The 19,135-nt window shown below is 32.7% G+C and overlaps 2 protein-coding genes across 10 annotated transcripts in view; both read left to right on the top strand.

Annotated features, from left to right (window-relative positions):
* LOC149732884 (agrin-like) overlaps window positions 1-10,464 on the top strand; it is a 56,488-nt gene extending 46,024 nt beyond the window's left edge. For 4 of the 9 annotated variants that reach the window (XM_089882285.1, XM_089882278.1, XM_089882277.1 and 1 more), the window contains 20 exons: window positions 579-662; window positions 1,653-1,715; window positions 1,958-2,153; window positions 2,366-2,581; window positions 3,305-3,424; window positions 3,732-3,853; window positions 4,029-4,196; window positions 4,463-4,600; window positions 4,869-4,986; window positions 5,434-5,545; window positions 5,943-5,969; window positions 6,168-6,191; window positions 6,593-6,709; window positions 6,915-7,101; window positions 7,387-7,480; window positions 7,754-7,771; window positions 7,985-7,999; window positions 8,648-8,872; window positions 9,097-9,200; window positions 9,438-10,464. In XM_089882285.1, the coding sequence (XP_089738411.1) occupies window positions 579-662; window positions 1,653-1,715; window positions 1,958-2,153; window positions 2,366-2,581; window positions 3,305-3,424; window positions 3,732-3,853; window positions 4,029-4,196; window positions 4,463-4,600; window positions 4,869-4,986; window positions 5,434-5,545; window positions 5,943-5,969; window positions 6,168-6,191; window positions 6,593-6,709; window positions 6,915-7,101; window positions 7,387-7,480; window positions 7,754-7,771; window positions 7,985-7,999; window positions 8,648-8,872; window positions 9,097-9,200; window positions 9,438-9,595 (2,306 nt within the window). In that variant the 3' untranslated portion in view covers window positions 9,596-10,464. The remainder of the gene's footprint in view (window positions 1-578; window positions 663-1,652; window positions 1,716-1,957; window positions 2,154-2,365; window positions 2,582-3,304; window positions 3,425-3,731; window positions 3,854-4,028; window positions 4,197-4,462; window positions 4,601-4,868; window positions 4,987-5,433; window positions 5,546-5,942; window positions 5,970-6,167; window positions 6,192-6,592; window positions 6,710-6,914; window positions 7,102-7,386; window positions 7,481-7,753; window positions 7,772-7,984; window positions 8,000-8,647; window positions 8,873-9,096; window positions 9,201-9,437) is intronic. The other 5 variants (XM_089882281.1, XM_089882279.1, XM_089882284.1 and 2 more) reach the window with 5 other exon arrangements.
* Window positions 10,465-10,895: 431 nt separating this feature from the next.
* On the top strand, window positions 10,896-19,135 carry LOC149732883 (striatin-interacting protein 1 homolog). Its single transcript, XM_089882288.1, has 17 exons — window positions 10,896-11,244; window positions 11,737-11,830; window positions 12,209-12,367; window positions 12,768-12,949; window positions 13,287-13,414; window positions 13,584-13,766; window positions 14,268-14,339; window positions 14,472-14,657; window positions 14,899-15,122; window positions 15,335-15,482; window positions 15,736-15,899; window positions 16,161-16,287; window positions 16,694-16,829; window positions 17,183-17,322; window positions 17,531-17,735; window positions 18,056-18,239; window positions 18,571-19,135. The coding sequence occupies exons 1-17, from the start codon at window positions 11,085-11,087 to the stop codon at window positions 18,680-18,682; spliced, it is 2,604 nt and encodes an 867-aa protein (XP_089738414.1). The 5' UTR covers window positions 10,896-11,084; the 3' UTR covers window positions 18,683-19,135.

Genomic DNA, 19,135 nt, shown 5'->3' with positions numbered 1-19,135 from the left:
TAACCTGGCAAACACGCTTAACACTGAGCACCCTATGTTTCATTTACCCCAAGCTTACAGCAGTAATTTAGTGTATTAACATCACACATTAGCTGCCAATGCATGGCATTATGTAGCAAACCTGCTGTAGTGCAATCTGCTTGTAGTTACTTGCCCCTCCTGCTTTCTTTAAAACAAATTGGAAAATTATAGAAAATCAGAAATTGTAGAAAATCATTGACAGAAAAATATAACACTGTTGGCAATTTTTAGGTCTATGTTCACTAGAAAAATTGGGATCAAAATGGGTTTTAAAAATGCTTCTGCATGTTAGGGTATTTAAGATACTTGAATGAGCTTTATAGACTTCAATGGGTTTAAAATTCATACTGCAACTATGGCAAAATACCGGCCAATTTAAAGTCTGAAATAAATACCTTGGTGGTCCTTAAACCAAACTTTAAAACACATGGAAACAATAGTGCACCAGTATATTTAATACACAGGATAAGTAAGCGAAACATTTAAACACACATAGTGCACCACATTGCAAATGCAGAAGGCATGCAGAAATAGGTTTGTTTATGTTGGTTGTTTAGGCAAGCAGAATATGTTTGTACACGATGCACCCTATGAACCAGTGTTGATGGAATATGATGATTACGACATTGAACCTGAACTCTGTAAGTAAATTTTAAAACACCAACTTTTTGTGCCAAGTTTTAAGAGCGTTTGGTTTGACTGTTTTTCTTGTGGTTGTGTTTTTGAAATGACAAGCACTGTTTGAAGTTTGGGGTGCCTTGAACTGTGTGCTGGTGGTATTAAAAATGAGTGTTCTACTATTGGATTAACTTTATGGTCACCTTCTCTTGCTAAAGTTTTCCATTTTGCAGCTAATGTTAATTTTGTTGGATTTTTTAATTTCTGATTTTGGAAATGGCTGTTTTACTGTGTGTGTTCTGAGCTCTTGGATGGTTTGTGCACTTGCTTTACACTTTCTCTCACACTTATTGTGTTTAAGTTCACACTGTATTTTTCACTGTGTACAATTGTTGTTTTGTTGCTCTACTGTTTGCTGCACGTTAATACCATAATTTTAAGTTTGTTTATTTGTTTGCATATTCAACTTACAACTTCAACTGCACAAATGTGATGCCTTTTCTGTTCTAAATCATTGTTTAAATTTAAAACCTATTTAAATTTGTATTTTTAAGTGAGTTTTTTGCTTTTGCAAAACTGTTTAGGTTTTTGTTAGTAACTTTTTAAGATGTATTAAGAGACTGAAATAGTGTCCAATGTTTCTGTAGATGTACTTTTGCAACTACAACATATATAGTAGGATGGGAGAAGATGGGACACCTTTTCATTCTTTTTTGTCGTCCCATTTGGTATTATTAATCAAAGAAAATTTAAAAAGTTGTAAAACCGTATCCTCACGACTTCCATAGACTGTTGTTAGTTGATTAAAACTTGATTGGAACATTTGGACATTATGTGCTAGGTTTCCCATCGTACCCCACACTACTATAATTTTCCAAATCTATATGTGGTCTCTCAAGTATCTTCACAAATCTGGTCACCAAGACAAACCTTTATAAAACATTGTTTTTCTCTTGTATTGTTTGCCCTTACCAGCTTTATGTAACTTATTTAAATTGGTTTTTAATGCTCAGATGCTGAAAGGATGTTAGAGGAATACACAACTCCTGTACCAGCACTTTCAAACTACACAGAAGGTATAAATTATATGTTATAAAACTCAAACAGGCAAACTAAAACTCTTATGAATAATTTGATAAAAATGTTCCACATTAACAAAAATATATAGTATAGACCGTGTTGCATGCAATGTGCAAAAACACATTTTTTGCATTTGTTAAAAAAAAATACATTTTTTTACAGTTTTATTTTGGACTTGCATTTTTCACATTTGTCAAAAGACTCAAAACTTGTAGTTTTTTCATATATTATATTCCAGATGGGCCATGGACTGTCCCTCACTTCAGTGGGGCTTCTTACGCCGAGTTCCGTAAAGTGAATGCCTTCAGTGAGATCACAATCCAGTTGAAGTTTCGCTCAGCAGATCCTGAAGGGATTCTCTTCTACAGTGGCCAGCTCAATAACGGAAGGGATTTTATTTCTCTCGCAATTAATAATGGCTATGTGGAATTCAGGTAACAGATTTTCAAGCATTTAAGTAAAAATATCAGCATGTTTAATGAAAATATATATATTCAAGTCACAAAATAAACTTTTACAGAAAATTGTAACTTTAGCTTAAATGTGAAAAAAAGAATTGAATTAAAATAAGAGTGTAAATTCAAATACTTAAGACATAGATGCAGTCAAAAAATTAACAGTTTTTATATTCTTTTAATATTTCCAGATTCGACATGGGTTCTGGCATGTTAAAGCTTCGTAGCAAGCGTCCAATCAACAGCACACAGTGGCATACCATAGTAGCTCGTAGAATAAGAAGAGATGGGATGTTACAAGTAGATGCAGATCCTCCAGTACAAGGAACATCACCTGGCCACGCCTCAGGATTAAATCTAGATTCCAATTTCTTTGTTGGAGGGTTTAATACATACCTTGAAGACCAGTGAGTTGGGCTTTTAATATTTTAATACAGTACGGTGGGGAAAGATGGGACACCTCCCAACTCTATTTTCTCGTACCATTGAGTAGTAAACAAAGAACATTCAACGAATTATAAAACTATATCACAACGACTTCCAAAGACCGTTGTTAATTAATTAAAACACGTTTAAAATATTTGAGTAATATGTGCTAAAGGTGTCCCATTTTTCCCCACCCTACTATATAACAGTTATATTTTAATATTATAAATTTAATATGATTTGGCATTTTAATGTGATATTTTCTTCGGTGAACGGTTTTAATACATACCTTGACCAGTGAGTTGGGATTTTGTTTTTTTAATATGATATTGATTTTCCATGGTGGCGTTACCTTGGCTATCTAGACAAAGTTGGATCCATTTAAAATGAGTTAAAAAGTGGCTTAAATTTAATTTAGTGACTTAAACTTAAAACAAATAAAATTACTATGGTTTTAATACTTTGGCAAATGCACCAAATTTTTCACTAGAGTTTAAATCATAGAAAGTTAAAAATAGGTTGTAGCATAAAAGATTTATAATGTAGGACACTCGTGATGAATGATTGAATGTAACTTACTTTATCCTCCCGTGGCCGAAAAACGACAGTCGTTAACACACCGGTTTATCACCTCGTGCCCGCTTTCGAGTTACCATGTATGTTACTTTGTGGGTGTTATGTTTTTTTAACAATATCTCTCACAGGAGATACCAGAAGCAAACAGGAGTAGACAAAGGATTAACAGGATGCATAGAAGAAGTGAGGATAAATGAAAACCAGCTAAACATTACATCCAACTCTGATCACTGTGTTTCAACGTTCCGGTAAATTTGAAATCATTTTCTTAATTTTTAAACCTTTTTTTATAGTTTTTAAAATATTTAAGTTGTAACTGGTTTTTAGCTTTATAGTAATTTAGATTTGTCTTTTTTTTAAAATAAATATGTTTTAAACTATTTTATACTGTAAAATCAAAATTCAAACTAAATATTTAAACCATTCTTTTTCTAAAAAGTTGCCTTTTATCATTTCCTCCTAAATATTCAAGTTTATTTCCTTCTTAAACAAAAATCTATATTTTCCTAAACAAAAAAATTATATTTTCTTAAACAAAAAATTATATTTAAACAGCCTTGCAGAATGTGGTGCATCTCCCTGCATTCCCAACCCATGCCAGCATTCAGCCAATTGTTTCATCACAATGCAAGCGAATATCTTCACAAACAAATGCGAATGCAAAGATAATTATGAAGGTAAAAATTGTCTGTTTTAACTAAATACATAAAAATAAAATATACATGAAAAATTGTACATTTAGTCATTTTAACTAAATACGTGGCCTATTTAAAAAAAAATCAATTTAAAAAAATCAAAAACCAATTAAAAAAAATGTATTTCTTTTTAAAAAAAAAAAAATTTACTTTTTAGGTGAAACATGTCAAAGGGAAAATACTGGACTTTCGGTCAAAAAGAAACCAAACAACCCGTGCTCGCCTAACCCTTGTCAGGGAGGTGCTAAGTGTATAGAGATGCCTGGTGAGGAGGAATTCACCTGCAAATGTCCTCCAGGAAGATCAGGATCTCTTTGCATGACCAGTGAGAAAAGTTTTATTTGTTTTAAAAAAAGTGATAACTGTAGTTCCGCAAATCTGACCCTGATCTAGTGCTCACTGCTAATATAGTAGGACGATTTTTGTGTGAGGATCTGGTGCTATGAAGATACGTAACAGACAAATTCAATCCAACCAATTGTATAATAAAGTATAATAATAATAATTGTATATCTTATCTCTAGTATCATACAAAGAAAAAAACAAATTTGTGTAGACTCAAACTTTAATGAATTTTATTTTACTTTTCAGACCAATCTGCTGCTCTGCAAGGCCCGTCCTTCATGCCTGCATTTGCCGGCGATTCATATTTGGAACTTCCATCTTTAGGAAAGGATGTTCGGTCAATCATGTCAATAGAAATCTTATTTTATTCAAATCAACCTGACGGTGAGACACTTTTATATTTCGAACAATTTGTTGCAGGGTAGTAAAACATATGCGCTGGATTATTCATTTTAAGTAACTCCACTGTGAGTTAATTACCAATTTTTTAGTATTTTAATATTGCTGTATTAGTGTGACCATTGTTTTGCTAGTAATTCTTTCCCTTTTAATTAGTATAAATTTTGTTATCATATTCAAAGAGATAAAATATTCACATGATAGAAAGAAGTTTGTAACTTACATTTTAACTCATAATCAAAATCATATTCAGGTTTAATTTTCTACAACGGGCAGAAAAAATCTGGCAAAGGAGATTTTGTTTCCCTCAATCTAAAGAATGGATTCCTTGAGTTTAAATACAACCTTGGACAAGGGGCAGCAAATATCAGGTAAGATGCAAATTTATATAACTTGTATAAACATAGAAAACAAGATTTTGTAGAAAACATTTTGTTTATGCTATCCTAATTTTGACCAAATAAATTCTCGTGTCAGAAAATTGATTTAATCAAGTTTAGAATACCAAACTAATTAAGCTTTGGGAATTGTATGGGCTTTGTTAAAACACCAATTTAGATATTGTAAGTTAACTTCTTTTAGATTTTTATTCGCTTTTGACACAGTTAATATGAATCTTGTATGAATAGGCACAAGGTGTATAAAACTAAACATTTATGTACCTTTTGTATAACACCAATGTAGTGTTTTTACAGTTAAAATCTGTGAGTTTTAGTTAAGTTTTTAGCTTTAAGCCATTTTTTATTTAACATTAAAAGAATTTACCAAATATTTTGTTATTTGATAGAATTAGATTTGGTTTGATTTCTATTCCACAGGAGTGCCAACCCTGTAAGTTTGAATGAATGGCATATTGTGGTGTTATCTCGTGCCATGAGAACTGGAGACCTTTCATTGGATAATTTTGATCCAGTGTATGGGACATCACCGGTAAGTAATATGATATATATAAGGGTGGGGAAGATGGCACACCTTCTCATTCTATTTTCTTGTCCCATTTAGTAGTAATCAAACAACTTTTGAATATTTATAAAACTGTATCATGACGACTCCCATATAGAACGTTGTTGATTGTTTAAAACACGATCAGGATATTTGGATATTATGTGCTAAAGGTGTCCCATCTTCGCCCCCAGTACTATATACCATAACCATACGATACAATCTTTCGTGATACCTATAAATTTTTATTAAATCATGCATCTGTGAGAAACACCTTCTGAAAGTTTTGGGTATCTGACTTAGTCAAAAATGTCCATTTTTGATATGTTATAAAAATTGCTACAAATATTCTTTAAACTGTTTTTATTTATCATGTTGCATACAGAAAGCCATTCCTCCTGTTAAAAACAAGGTTTGTATTTCGTAAAAATTGATGTTGTGATTCAAAAATCAAGTAGAAAATAAAATAATAAACAAATTAATGTTAATTTTTTTATACACTATAGATAACTTAACAATATTAATTCAATGTATAAACACAGTAATATTTGAATGTATGAATATTTCTAAATGCAAAAAATATTTAATAAATTTTAATTTTTGACAAAAGCGTCAATGGTATTGGAAACACAGGGTATGCTATTTCTATGTTGTCAGTGTTGTCCATCATTCTCATATTTTAAAATCATTGGGTCATCACTGAAACATTAATCTAAGATTTTAAACCATTTATTCAGATCGGGATCTCCGCTTTAAATTAATCTTATTTAAAGCTATCATATCACCATTATTTTAATATGCTTTATTAAATATAGTAGGGTGGGGAGGATGAGACACCTTTCAATTTTCTCGTTCCATTTGGTAGTAAACAAAGAGCATTTAAAAAATTATAAAATTCAATTGTATCCTAACAACTCCCATAGATCTTTGTTAATAGTTCAAAACACGATCAGAATATTTGGATATTATGTAGTAAAGGTCTCCTATCTTACCCCACAGTACTGTACAATCCAATTTCAACCGTATATTTTTCAGAGCCAACACTCCTTCTTAGACCTTAAGCAACCTATGTATGTTGGTGGGTTCCCTGATGGTGTCAAATTTAATCCAGAAGCTGGAGTGACAACTGGACTGAGTGGTGCATTACAGAAGGTATTTATATTTTGCTTCAGACACACAATAGTTTTGTAAATTTTTCATTTAACATTTTTTTAAAGCCTTTTTTCCCCTTTCTTTTATATACATTTTTCCAGTGTTTTTTTTTTATATTTTCCAATATTCTGTTACTTATTCTCTAATATCTGTGTTAAATATCACTAAAAAGTTTTTCTTTTTTAATTTTGTATTATTCCTGTAGTTCCAAGTGAACGGTGTGAACCTGCCCATCTCCCCAGCTGGTAGTGTCTCTTACTTCAATGTAATAGCATTCAACGCCCATACATGTTATCGCAACCCATGCGATAATGGTGGTGTATGCCATCCACGTGGAGCGGAATATATGTGCGTGTGCTTACCTTACTATACGGGAGATAACTGTGAGCAAGGTGAGACCTTATTCAGATAATGTACTTTGCATCTAGAATCTAATTTAATATAAGTCCTATGTGAGATGTATGTAACCGTTTTTATGCTAACAAAAACACGAATCAAAAGATGATATTGTTCTATAAAGAAAATAAACAGAATACTATTTTCTAGCACAAAAGCATATCGCTTTTCTCAAAATGTTTTAATAACTGTTTAGTGTTTTAAAAGAATGTAGTTTCTAAGAGAACAAATAAAAAACATATATTTTTAGCATAAAAATTACTTAAATTGCCTTTTTCTAGAACATTCTACTGACTTGCTACAAGATGAACAAGCGACTGCCATTTATTTGGATGGAACAACTAAGATAATGTATAGGAATGCAGTGAAAGCAATGTAAGTTGTATTTATGTTATGAAACATTTATTTAGGTGGCTTGTACTAACAGTGGGGTGTTGATTTATTAATACCTCTTAATATTAAACACATTTACAAAATTAAACTGAAATTTTCTGAGGCAGAATTTTTATAATTGCTAAATAACTACCAAAAAATTTGTTGTATATTTTATGAATGGTTTATAATTAGTTTAGAAGTACATTTAAATTAATAATATGATGTAACAGTTTATTCTTTCTGATTTTTCTTGCTTACTTTTTACGAAAAAAGGCCAAACGATTTTCGAGAGTAAGTGGTTATGCTGATTTAAAGTTGATTTACATTTAAAAGATTAAATTTTTGAAATACTTGGAAATAAATATTTTAAAATAAAGGTAGTAAAATTTGTTTAAAATGTAAAAAAGCTAATAAAATTTGTTAAATTAGTTAAAACTGTGTAAGAATTATATCAAAATCTTTGTTTAAAAATCTTGATATGTAGTTTTTTTCTTCTAATAACAGGCAACTCAGTGACAAGTAAGAAATGTTTAGGTTAAACTGCCATTGCATCAACATATCATTTAACATCATTCGAATCATTAGTTAGTTTTAGTGTCATTTGTCATGAATTCATGTCCATAGGAATGTGCGCACGGGAGGTCAAATAACATTTTTTAAAGACCTATTTTTTTGTGATCATATTTAACAGTTAGTTTGTCATTTTGAATTCATGTCAATAGTGCTGTATGAAAAATACATTAGAATTTAAAAAACTCTTTATGTTTATTTTTTATGGTCATTTCATCTAAAACATCATATTCATGCTAACATTGAGAATGCTGCATGATTTGGAAATATATTACATAATATTCAAACTAGTCTTAAACAATGTGAATACAGCAGATATTACAGCAATAAAAACAACAGTAGTTAATATATGCTATATATAATTTATATCCAACTTTATATATAGATGGGTTCTAAAAACTCATCAAGGTAAAACTCCACTAACTTATTGTAAGTCCAACCCCATAGAATACCTTAGTAGACCAAATCATATAACTCTATAACTTACCTTCTACACTAAGTGACTTAAACCTTTTATAGTACAGTAAATTAGATAAAATCTTCTCAGAAGCACACACACCCTAAATCTAAAAATTTCAATACAATTTTTTTTTTCAGTTCTCGTGCACAAACACACAACAATTATGAAATCGTGTTCCGCACTACTGCTCGTCACGGTCTACTGCTCATGGTGGGCAAAGCGAGGGAGGGGGTCGATTATATTGCGCTCGCAATCCATGACGGTCGTCTTCATCTTCGTTTTGACCTTGGTTCTGGTCCAGCGCACGTAATATCCGACCAGCAAATCAACAACGGAGAATGGACAACTGTAAAAGTTAACAGGTTCGGTTTAATTTATTTTTTAAATTATGTTTGGAAATAACACAGGGATTTTGACAACTATCAAGATTTTTATTACTAGTTTTGCAACTTTGTGTGTCCCGGCTAAAACCCTGCTATAGATGAAAGTTTGGAAAAGAGGATCAGTATAAAGCGTGGCTGTGTACCCAAATAAAATGCGAGGCTGTCAAAAGTTTTGACACAACTTATACTGTTTTGTTTCACAGAAAAATGAACATTGGAAGTTTGCAAGTGAACAACGGGTTAATAAAGACAGCGACCTCACCAGGGTTAACTAATCACCTGAACTCTGATGGAATGTTGTGGTTAGGTGAGAAATAATGTTTTGTACATCTGGTGCACCTCACGTGCATGTCCAGTGTGTCTTTTTATGCGTTTGTAACTTGGTATGCTCATTGTTAAAAACTACCTTTAAATCTACTTCTAAGAAGAGTATGCAGCTTTTTTTATATTTTTGGCTTTCTGTTTAATTTATGTTATAATGTCCCGAATTTTCCCATGTCTCTTTTCATATTTCCAAAAAGTCATAAAACCATTTTTTTCTTAGGTGGCGTTGACTACCGACCGCGAGGTATTGGTCTTTACAAATCTTTCTTTGTCCCGTTCGTCGGCTGCGTGGCCTCAGCAAAGATCCACGACGAATCAATTGATCTACGGGCGGACGCGCTTAATTCTCCCGTTGTTCGTTCGTGTAACGGTCGATGATGGATACATGCGAGCCACAGATTTTACAGCTGACAGCGCCGTAGGTTCGAGCACAGCACAACCATCAAAACAATTTCTTTCACGCTTTATTATCCACACCCACTAACGTATTCGAAACGGAAATCATTTTTGTTAATTTTTCAATTTTGCACCACCATGAAAAAAAACAAAATGTCCTTTAAATTTTCCAAGATTGTAACAATTGAATACATTTTCATTTGAACTGGTTAAATACCTGGCGCAAAATTTCTTTACAATATTGCCACCAAATTTAGGCGCTTAGTTTTTACTGTTGTCCAAGCATGGGTATCAGATTTCAATACATTTACCATATTTTCACCTTTAGCATTTTATTTCAATTTCACTTTCGTGTTTTGCATCGTTTCGAACAATCACTTTATTAAGGTTACGAAGCCTTTTGATTTATAATTTTCGATTTTAAAAACGACAAAAAAGTTTTGATTTTTTGCGAGGGTGTATACTGCACGTACTGTCGATTTCTCTCGGTCTCCTTTCATTCCATATTCTTATTTGACCTTTTTAGATAATTCTACATGTTGTACCATACCGTAGCATGCTCTATTTATTTTTTATTTTCCTGGGGACCGAACAAATTTTCGCTTCTTAGTTTTTACCCCGTCACTGTATTGTTTTATCTTTTTTTGCGCTGTATTTTTCTCTTTAAGAAGCGAAACTCAATCCTAAACGCACTGAAACCAACGATATAAAACAATTTGATCCTATTTTAGCATTGTTTTATAACTCTGCCGTTGTTATATGAAATTCAAACCGAGATTTATCAAGTCCTTTGTTATCTTACGTTCGTCAGCATATACAACTTCTTTCAATAAATCGTGTTTAACTGTTAATCGTGTGTGTTGTGGTTGGAATACTTTGTACAGTAGCCTATATACAAGTGCAATGATTAGGGAGACGACAGGTAGTTAATGAAGTTACAGCCACTACGTACTGTATGCAGCTGTAGTCTTATTGTGGTCGGTAATAAATTCAAAGTGAAGTTTTATTTTGGAATTATAGGGCCGGTGCAATGGCCGCACGGTACACACGTCTGTTACATTTTGGTTTAGTACGTTTAGGTTTATAAGTAAGCGGAAATTTATGTTTAAAAGACAGAAAGTTATTTAATGTGTAATACAAGACAATAGTTTTCAAACCAAACTGAGAATAAAAAAGCTTATTTTAGTTTTTGAGTACTTTGGAAAAGAAGTGCCATGAAATGCCTGTGCTTTAGAAATTACATAGAAATCATCTTTCTATCGATGTTATCAACTACGTGCACATTCATAATACAGTTCTTCTCTGTTGTGTATATTTTGTTTTCAATCTACTTTGAAATATTTAGCTGCACCCAAAGTTTGTAAGTTACTGTTAAAAAGAGGTTGTATTTGTACGCATTTAATCTGGTTTAATACAAATATGCTCCTACTTGGGTGATTGTGCAAGTTTTGATTCGTTACATTTATCCACAATGGCGAACGGTAATGCCAAAGAGACAGAAGCAGATTTGGAGTTTTTATATGACGATTCAGATGCTTATGATCATGAAATAAGCGAACTGTACACGTATTCAGAGGAAGCAGAATTTCAATTCAACAAGGATAGCTTTGCAAAGCTACTAAAATCAAGAGGTATGTGTGTCCTTGTTTATATACATCTTTACATTAAACTACATATTATGTTTACCACTTCATGTCCAAATTTTGAAGACTAACTTCCTTGCCTACGTTATCATATGTCTGATATAGGCGCTAAACATTACAATCAACTACAAGACCTTAACCACTAGCCCTGCCCCCCTTACAGAGTACAAAACATAGACAGCAATGTTTGAGAAATGCTGGTGAAAAACCCTCCTCTACTTAATCGCTAATTGCTAAGCATAACCACTAACCCAATTGACTATACCCTGCCCCCTAACTACCAACCTCTAACACTTCCCACAAGCCTCATGTGTAACGTACCGAAGGATTCTTCACTAGTGCTGTATGCTTGGTGTAACTTCGAATTTTTTTGTACCAGAGTATAATCCTGCCATAATGTCAAAAACTGAGAGCCCCAGAAAGAATTGGGGTTTAATATATGTTGTAGCATGTGTAAAGTGGATTCTTGTTTATTTGTAGAGCTTGACAGTTGGGCGGGTGCTTCTCAAGAAAACAGAACTGCCCTTGTTATGCATATTGTTCAAACACTGGATGTTTTGGACAAGAATGAACGGTATTTTTGTGATTCAAAAATATTTTTGTAATATGACCTATCCAAATAATGCATGCTATTCTATCTTTGCTGGACTTTAGAACTTATAAACCTATAATTGGTAATTGTTATTGATGTGTCTAAAAGTCTGTGCACCAGTCTAATTTATTTGGTGTTGTTGGTTTACTTTTATTTTCAATGGAACTTAAATTTTGTGAGCCATTTTAATTTGTTTTAAAACAGAAATAGGATTTTAAATATTTATTATACTGTAAAAAAAGATATGGTTTAGCAAATGTATATAAGCCAAGCTGTTTCATGCACTACCTAATTTAAACTATCACATCTTACATTTAATAATAATAATAATAATATGATGCTAAATTCCGTGTCTCACAGATTTGAAGCTGTAAGATGGACATTGTATTTAGTTCAAGGAGCATTCGGTGAATGCAAGACCGCTGAAGAGCAGAGGTTGAACTGTAGAGAGAATTGCTTTCTTCTTTATAAGCTTGGGATATTTAGCATTGTACAAGAACTTCTTATGATGGAAATAAAGTAAGTAATACTGAGTTACTGTTCGTTACATGAAGAAAATTGGCATATTTTGTTAAAGCAATAGGCCTAATATTTTGACTTCAAAACTTGACAGTTGTGTAAACACTTAACAGTTTTATGATCATAATCAAGTTTTACTCGTTTTGTCAATCTGATTTTTTTAACATAAACCTAAAAACCTGCGTAGTTTAAGTTTGCAAAACACCCAAAGTTTCAGGGCATAGGAAAATGCCTAAAATGTAACATACATGGTAGCTCATAAGCTGGCATGAGATGTATAAGTTACATTCATTCATTCAGACTACTTTAAATGAATAATGCAGATGTGCTGTATGCAGATGCTTTAAAAAATGACAAAGTGACATTGCTATTGATATTATAACATCTATTATTTCCACAGTTCCACCCCTCCTGTTGTTGTCCCCACCAACAAGAAAACCAACCTTTTATCTCTATCTGATAGTCTTGAGTTAAGAAGCCTGATGATAATTATTTACACAATGGTTGAAACACTAAGACGGGAAAATGAGGATGATTCAAATGAAAATGTGAAACTAAGGAAGGAGTTCTACACTGAACTTGGTAACATTTTAGATATATATGTAACATTACATTAGTTCTAATTAAAGCTATGCCACTTTGAACAGTATTGGATATAATTTGTAATGGTAACATCTTAACATGCGTTGTTGATAAGATTAGTACCTTTTGTGTGTTATAATGACTATTGTTTTACAGTAGCTTCCCCTTTTTCGAGTTTGTGTACTAATATCACCTTTGTTACGTAGCAAAGTTAAAGTTAGTTCTGTTCCTCTGTATAGTTTACTGTGTACCCAAAATGTAAAAAAGCGTCTTAGTTATAATCCCACGTTTTACATTACAATTGCAAAAATATCTTTATTTTTATTTGTTTCCGCAGAGCAAGGCCTAAATGACAAGGAACCGCTTGTAATTACTTTGTTTAACATGGTATGCAAGTTCTCATCCCAAACCACTTCCATACTACCCATGAAAAAGGTTCTTCTGCTACTATGGAAATTACTTTTGGTAAGTTTATTTTGCTGCCTGTCAATATTTGCAAAAATATAAAAAAATTGTAAAAAAAGTGCTGAAAATTTGCAAAAAAATGCCGAAAATTTGCAAAGTTGTAGTTTTACAAAAAATAATTTCAAAATATGTATATATGAACTAAAAAAAATTGATCTCATAATTTCAGACACTTCTTGGTGGATATTCCTCTCTTCATAACAAGATGGAAGAACGCAGGAAGGAATTGGATCTTCCACTGTTGGAGGAAAACCCACTAAAGATAATCCGCGAGATGCGAGCATCTGTTCCACCAACATCGGCTGCTGACCTTCTCGATATTTCGCAAGCTGGGAAGAGGAGAGGAAGAAAGGTGAGAATTTTATATTTAAATTTTTGAAATTTAAATAAAAAGTATGTGTTATGTAAAGCCATTAAGACACTGGAATCTAGGGCATTCCACTATAGAACGCACAAAGATGTTGGGGAAATGGGCCAATTTTAGCCTAAACCCCAGGTCCTCACAAACCTCAGCCATATAGAATAGGGATAAATTGGAATGTAAAGCCACATGTGCATAAAATAATGCATACAAAATACTACCTTGTATCACAATAAGGTTTTAACTTTTACCCCTTTAACAATACCTACAAAACCATAGCTAATTTGCTTGGAAAAGCATGTTTACTTGTTAGCCATAGGCATACCTATGTTATTTCCCAACCCTTATAAAAAGGCACTCATGCTAATTGTCATGTTGTCCTTAAAGAACTTTAAATATCTAAGTGAGGTTTCTAAAAAATGCTTGCTTATAACTATACCACTACCACAATACTCACAGTTTGGTCACAAATGTTTAATTCATTCCTTACAGAGTATCTTATATGATCTTGGTGAAGACAACAGCTCTGATAACATGAATAACAAGGAAAAATCAAACGAACCGGTATGTTCGATTAATACACAGTGTCACTGCTTATTTTTAATGTTAGCCTGTTTTATTCTTGTGATTTCGCTGTACATGAAAAGTACGGCAGGAATTTAATCTATTTTTTTAAATATTTCATAAAACTCTCAGCCTCTTGAAGAAGAAAAAGTAACGAGCATCGATGATGAACCTTTACTGCCATCTAATGGAGATAAAGATAATCCTCTGGATGAAACGAACGGTGTCGTAAAGTCGGAGCCTGTTGAACCATCGGGGGCTGAAGGGGTGATTGGAACGCCAACTAAAGTGGAAGAAGCACCCGTAGGGGGCGCAATGGTGGGTAGGGTGGGGGTTGTTTAGTTTTGTATGGGTGTCGTAAGGTTATAATTGCACTTTACTAAATTGTGCTTTTACCTACTAATTTATTTATTTTGAGTAAAAGAATAGTTTTAAAAATTGCATTAACTAAAAAAATTACATTTATTTTTTTTTTAATTTTTAAACAAATTAGATAAATAAGCGAAAACTTAAAAAATAAGCCAAAGAAATGCACTAAACCAACTCCATTTTTCACCAGACACCAATGCCGACCCAAACCACACCTACATTAACATCTGATGCTGCAGCAGTGGCCGCAAAAATTGTCCAGCTACGACGGGAGCAGCAAGCGCCCGACATTAGTGACCTACCCCATGTTAAAGTCGTGTCTGGGCTGCCTTGGACACCTAAAGCGAGAAAAAAAGACGTGGAATTGTTTTTAAACCAAGTCCGGCAAAAATTTATTGGTTTCTCATTGCCTGGGTAAGACTAACTCACTAACGAATATTGGATTTTTTATAATTGTAATGATTACACTCTCAAGATATGTGAAAAATATTAAAATAAATATGCGGCAGCTTTAGCTTCCAGATTTTCTAAATTTTACAGCTTTTTAGTTATTATCTGTAATATATTTAATTATGAAATTATAACTTTTTTTAGCTGTTTATCTAATACTTTTTGTATCTTTACAGTGACCTTACAACTGTAGCTGGCTTGCCCAAAACCACCAAAGACAGTTTGAAAATCTTACGCAAGCATACATATGTACCTATGTCCGATCTACAGATCGCAAAAGAAGTGGAAATGACAAAATGTCCGCTTACTATAGGAAAGCAGGAGGTATGCAACAGAAAACTTTGTTAAAAACCTTAAAAAAAATTTTTTAAGTTCGTACTTTACTACATCTCAGATTATCAAACAGCAATTCGGAAATAGATATTAAACTTCACATACAAAGTAATCAGAAACCATTTCAGCAAACACTATAATTTATACTCACAAAATAATAACAGAAAATAGCTTAGCTTTTGAAACCAATACCACAAAATTTGTCTTTTAAATAAATACCATCCTAAAATAATTTAAATCTCAGGTAATTTCCACTGGTGTAACAGAGCGTTTGTACCAAGCCATGTTACCACATATACCGCAATACATGATCGCTTTGTTGAAGATTCTGCTTGCCGCTGCTCCAACATCTAAAGCGAAAAACGACTCAATTAACATTCTAGCTGATGTACTGCCACAAGAAATGCCGTAAGTAATTGTGTGTATTGCACAATCATGAGATAACGAGCCAACTCTGTCCTAAATCAAAGGTCATCAACAAGGACCTCACCCACAGCCACATAAAATAGAATTTTTATTCGATGTGATAACACATTTACATTTAAATTTACAACATAATTTCAGTTAACTTTATACTAACCATAAATAATGTTTGGTTTTCCTAAAACATTCCAAAACCACAAATCCAACTCCCTACATTACTTTGATAACCTTAAACCCACCCAACAGGTCCACAGTGGTAGCTTCCCTTAGACTTGGTATCGATGTAAACAGACACAGAGAAATTATCGTCAAGTCAATTTCTGGCATGCTACTTCTGCTATTGAAACATTTCAAACTCAACCATGTTTACCAGGTGTGTTGCATGGGTTTTATGTGCTGGCTAACTGTACATGTTCTGATACTTTCTGAGTATTATATTTTTATTATAGGCTTTATATTCTGCCGCTATATTTTAAACTTTATGAATTAATTTATGTTAGAGCTATTGTCTATTGTCCTATGTCTTTGATTTTTGTTTTGAATTTATAAGTTATTTTTCCAAACTCTACTTAATATAAGGTAGTTTACCTCTGGCATAAATCTTAGGTCCCCTGTCATGCTTACCTATATGGTCTACACTATATATATGTATGAGGCTGTTCATTCATATATATATAGAGCCCAAGTTATATGTGAATCATCCAGAATCTGGTCATTTAGAAAGTGTGCGGCATTAATACTGCATTACAAAACTTAATCTAAACCTTCTTCCCATGCAGTTTGAGTATATGAGCCAACACTTGGTATTTGCCAACTGCATACCCCTCGTGCTCAAGTTTTTCAACCAAAATATCGTCGCATACGTCACAACTAAGAATATGATTCCAAGCCTGGAGTTCCCAGCTTGTGTTATAGGTAAGCAACTAAGCAATGTGTATTTGTCTCGCATTTTTAAATACATTTTTTACAAGGGTGGATAAACTCATAGTTAAAGAAACCAGATTGAATTTATATTTTTACTTTCGAATTTAACAATCTGATACTTACAAATTGATCGTTTATTTATATTAGAGTTTTTTATTGTACTTAATGTTATAAATAGGACTAAAATTAAATATTTTTTACTTCACAAATTTGTGACTACAGAGTACAAACTAATTAAAATTATATCTTTACATTTCTGTACTTTATATTTGCTATATTTTAGATGTTTTTAACCATTAGCCCAATTTATTACAGTTTGCATTAAATGGTGAATTTTTTTTAAGGTGAGAAAACTGAAATCACGGCCGAAACTTTTGATGGTGTCGACTCCAACAGTGTTCCCTGCTGGAGAAATTTATTCTCGAGTATAAACTTGCTTCGAATTCTCAATAAATTAGTAAAATGGAAACACTCAAGAACCATGGTATACGTTTGCTTTGTTTAAGGTTTTAACTTAAGATAATATTATTTTAGATTTGTTTTTATTCTTCATGTATATTTTACTTATAGTAAGGTGGGGTAAGATGGGACACCTTTTCATTCTATTTTCTTGTCTCATTTGGTAGTAAACAAAGAATATTCAAAGAATTATAAAACCGCAAGTTACATTTATTTAATTCAATTTACCACAGATGCTGGTCGTATTCAAGTCCGCCCCAATCCTGAAAAGAGCTTTAAAAGTTCGACAAGCAATGTTCCAGCTTTATGTTCTCAAACTACTCAAAGTGCAAACCAAGTACCTCGGGCGTGCATGGCGTAAAAGCAACATGAAAACTATGTCGGCCATCTATCAGAAAGTACGTCATCGTCTGCATGACGACTGGGCTTTCGGAAACGGTAAGTTGTTTTCGTTGCAAAGAAATTAAAACGATAATTAAGTTATTTACGCGTATTATGTGACTATGTCTACATTATGTAATAGTAAAAGGTTATTATATAGTAGCGTGGGGGAAGATGGACACATTTTCGTTCTATTTTCTTATTCCATTTGGTAGTAAACAAAAAACATTCAAAGAATTATAAAACCGTATCCTCACGGCTCCCATAGACCACTGTTAATTGTAAAACACGATCAGAATATTTGAATATGATGTGCTAAAGGTGCTCCCTACCATACTATTTATTCATGTTTTAAATACATGTTCTTTCTACTTCAGACGTAGACGCCCAACCATGGGACTTCCAACAGGAAGAATGCGCTTTACGTAACAACGTTGAACGATTCAACGTAAGAAGATACGGCAAAGGAGCTTCTGCGCTTACCAATTCCACCAACATACCAACCACCACAGATGAATATACACCTGTGGAAAACAATCTTCAAAATTTACTTAAAGAAGAGTATGTAACACGTTTTTTTTTATATATTTTTGGCTTTCTGTTTTGATTTTCAATTTCTGTTCTGTTCATCGTATAGTTGCTAGCTGGTTTAAAAAGATTTTGTTATTTTTCAGTATGTACGTTTAAATTTTTCAAGTTCCACATTTTTTGAAGTATGTTTTTCTAAACATTCTGTTTTTTCAAGTATTTAAAAGAATGTTTTTAATCATTACCTTGTTTTTAAATCTAGTTTTTTTTATGTAACAGAGTTTTCTATTTTTGTACACAGTTTCTTTCAATCGGTATAACTAAAAATCTAAGTACGAAATTTTCTAAATCTGTAAACTTACAGGGTTGAGCTGCCGATTGAGTTTCGCAAATCCTACGACGTATGGCTGGAGCGTGAGGTGTATTACTCGAACACTGATTGGGACCAACTGCTTACAATTCCATGCGTGCAGTAACTTTTACTGTGTTGTAAAGTGTTTAACGAAGAATTTTTACAAGAATTTATTAAACTGGTCGATACTGCTTGTAAATTGAAGTATAGTAGGCTGGGGAGAATGGGACACCTTTAGCACAAAATATCCTAATATTCTGATCATGTTTTAAACAATTAGCAACAGTTCATGAGAGTCGTGAGGACACGGTTTTTAAAATTTTCTTTGAATGTTGTTTGTTTACTACCAAATGGGTCGAGAAAATAGAATAAAAAAGGTGTCCCACCTTTTCCCACATTTTTACCCACAAAAACAAATATAAACCCACGTTATAGCCCACAACCGTTACATAAACACAAGGAATAAAATCTTTGTTTCAAATATCATCGTATGTGGTCGGGTGTATTACAGTGTTCGACGTAAGAATTGTTTAAACAGTATTTTATCTGTGTATCACAATAAATAAATCAAACCGTT

The sequence above is a fragment of the Ciona robusta genome, chromosome 8 (genome assembly GCF_009617815.1).
Source record: "Ciona robusta chromosome 8, ASM961781v2".
In the NCBI taxonomy this organism is placed as follows: domain Eukaryota; kingdom Metazoa; phylum Chordata; class Ascidiacea; order Phlebobranchia; family Cionidae; genus Ciona; species Ciona robusta.
The sequence above is the reverse complement of the archived record's forward strand: the minus strand, read 5'-3'. Positions and strand labels throughout refer to the sequence as shown.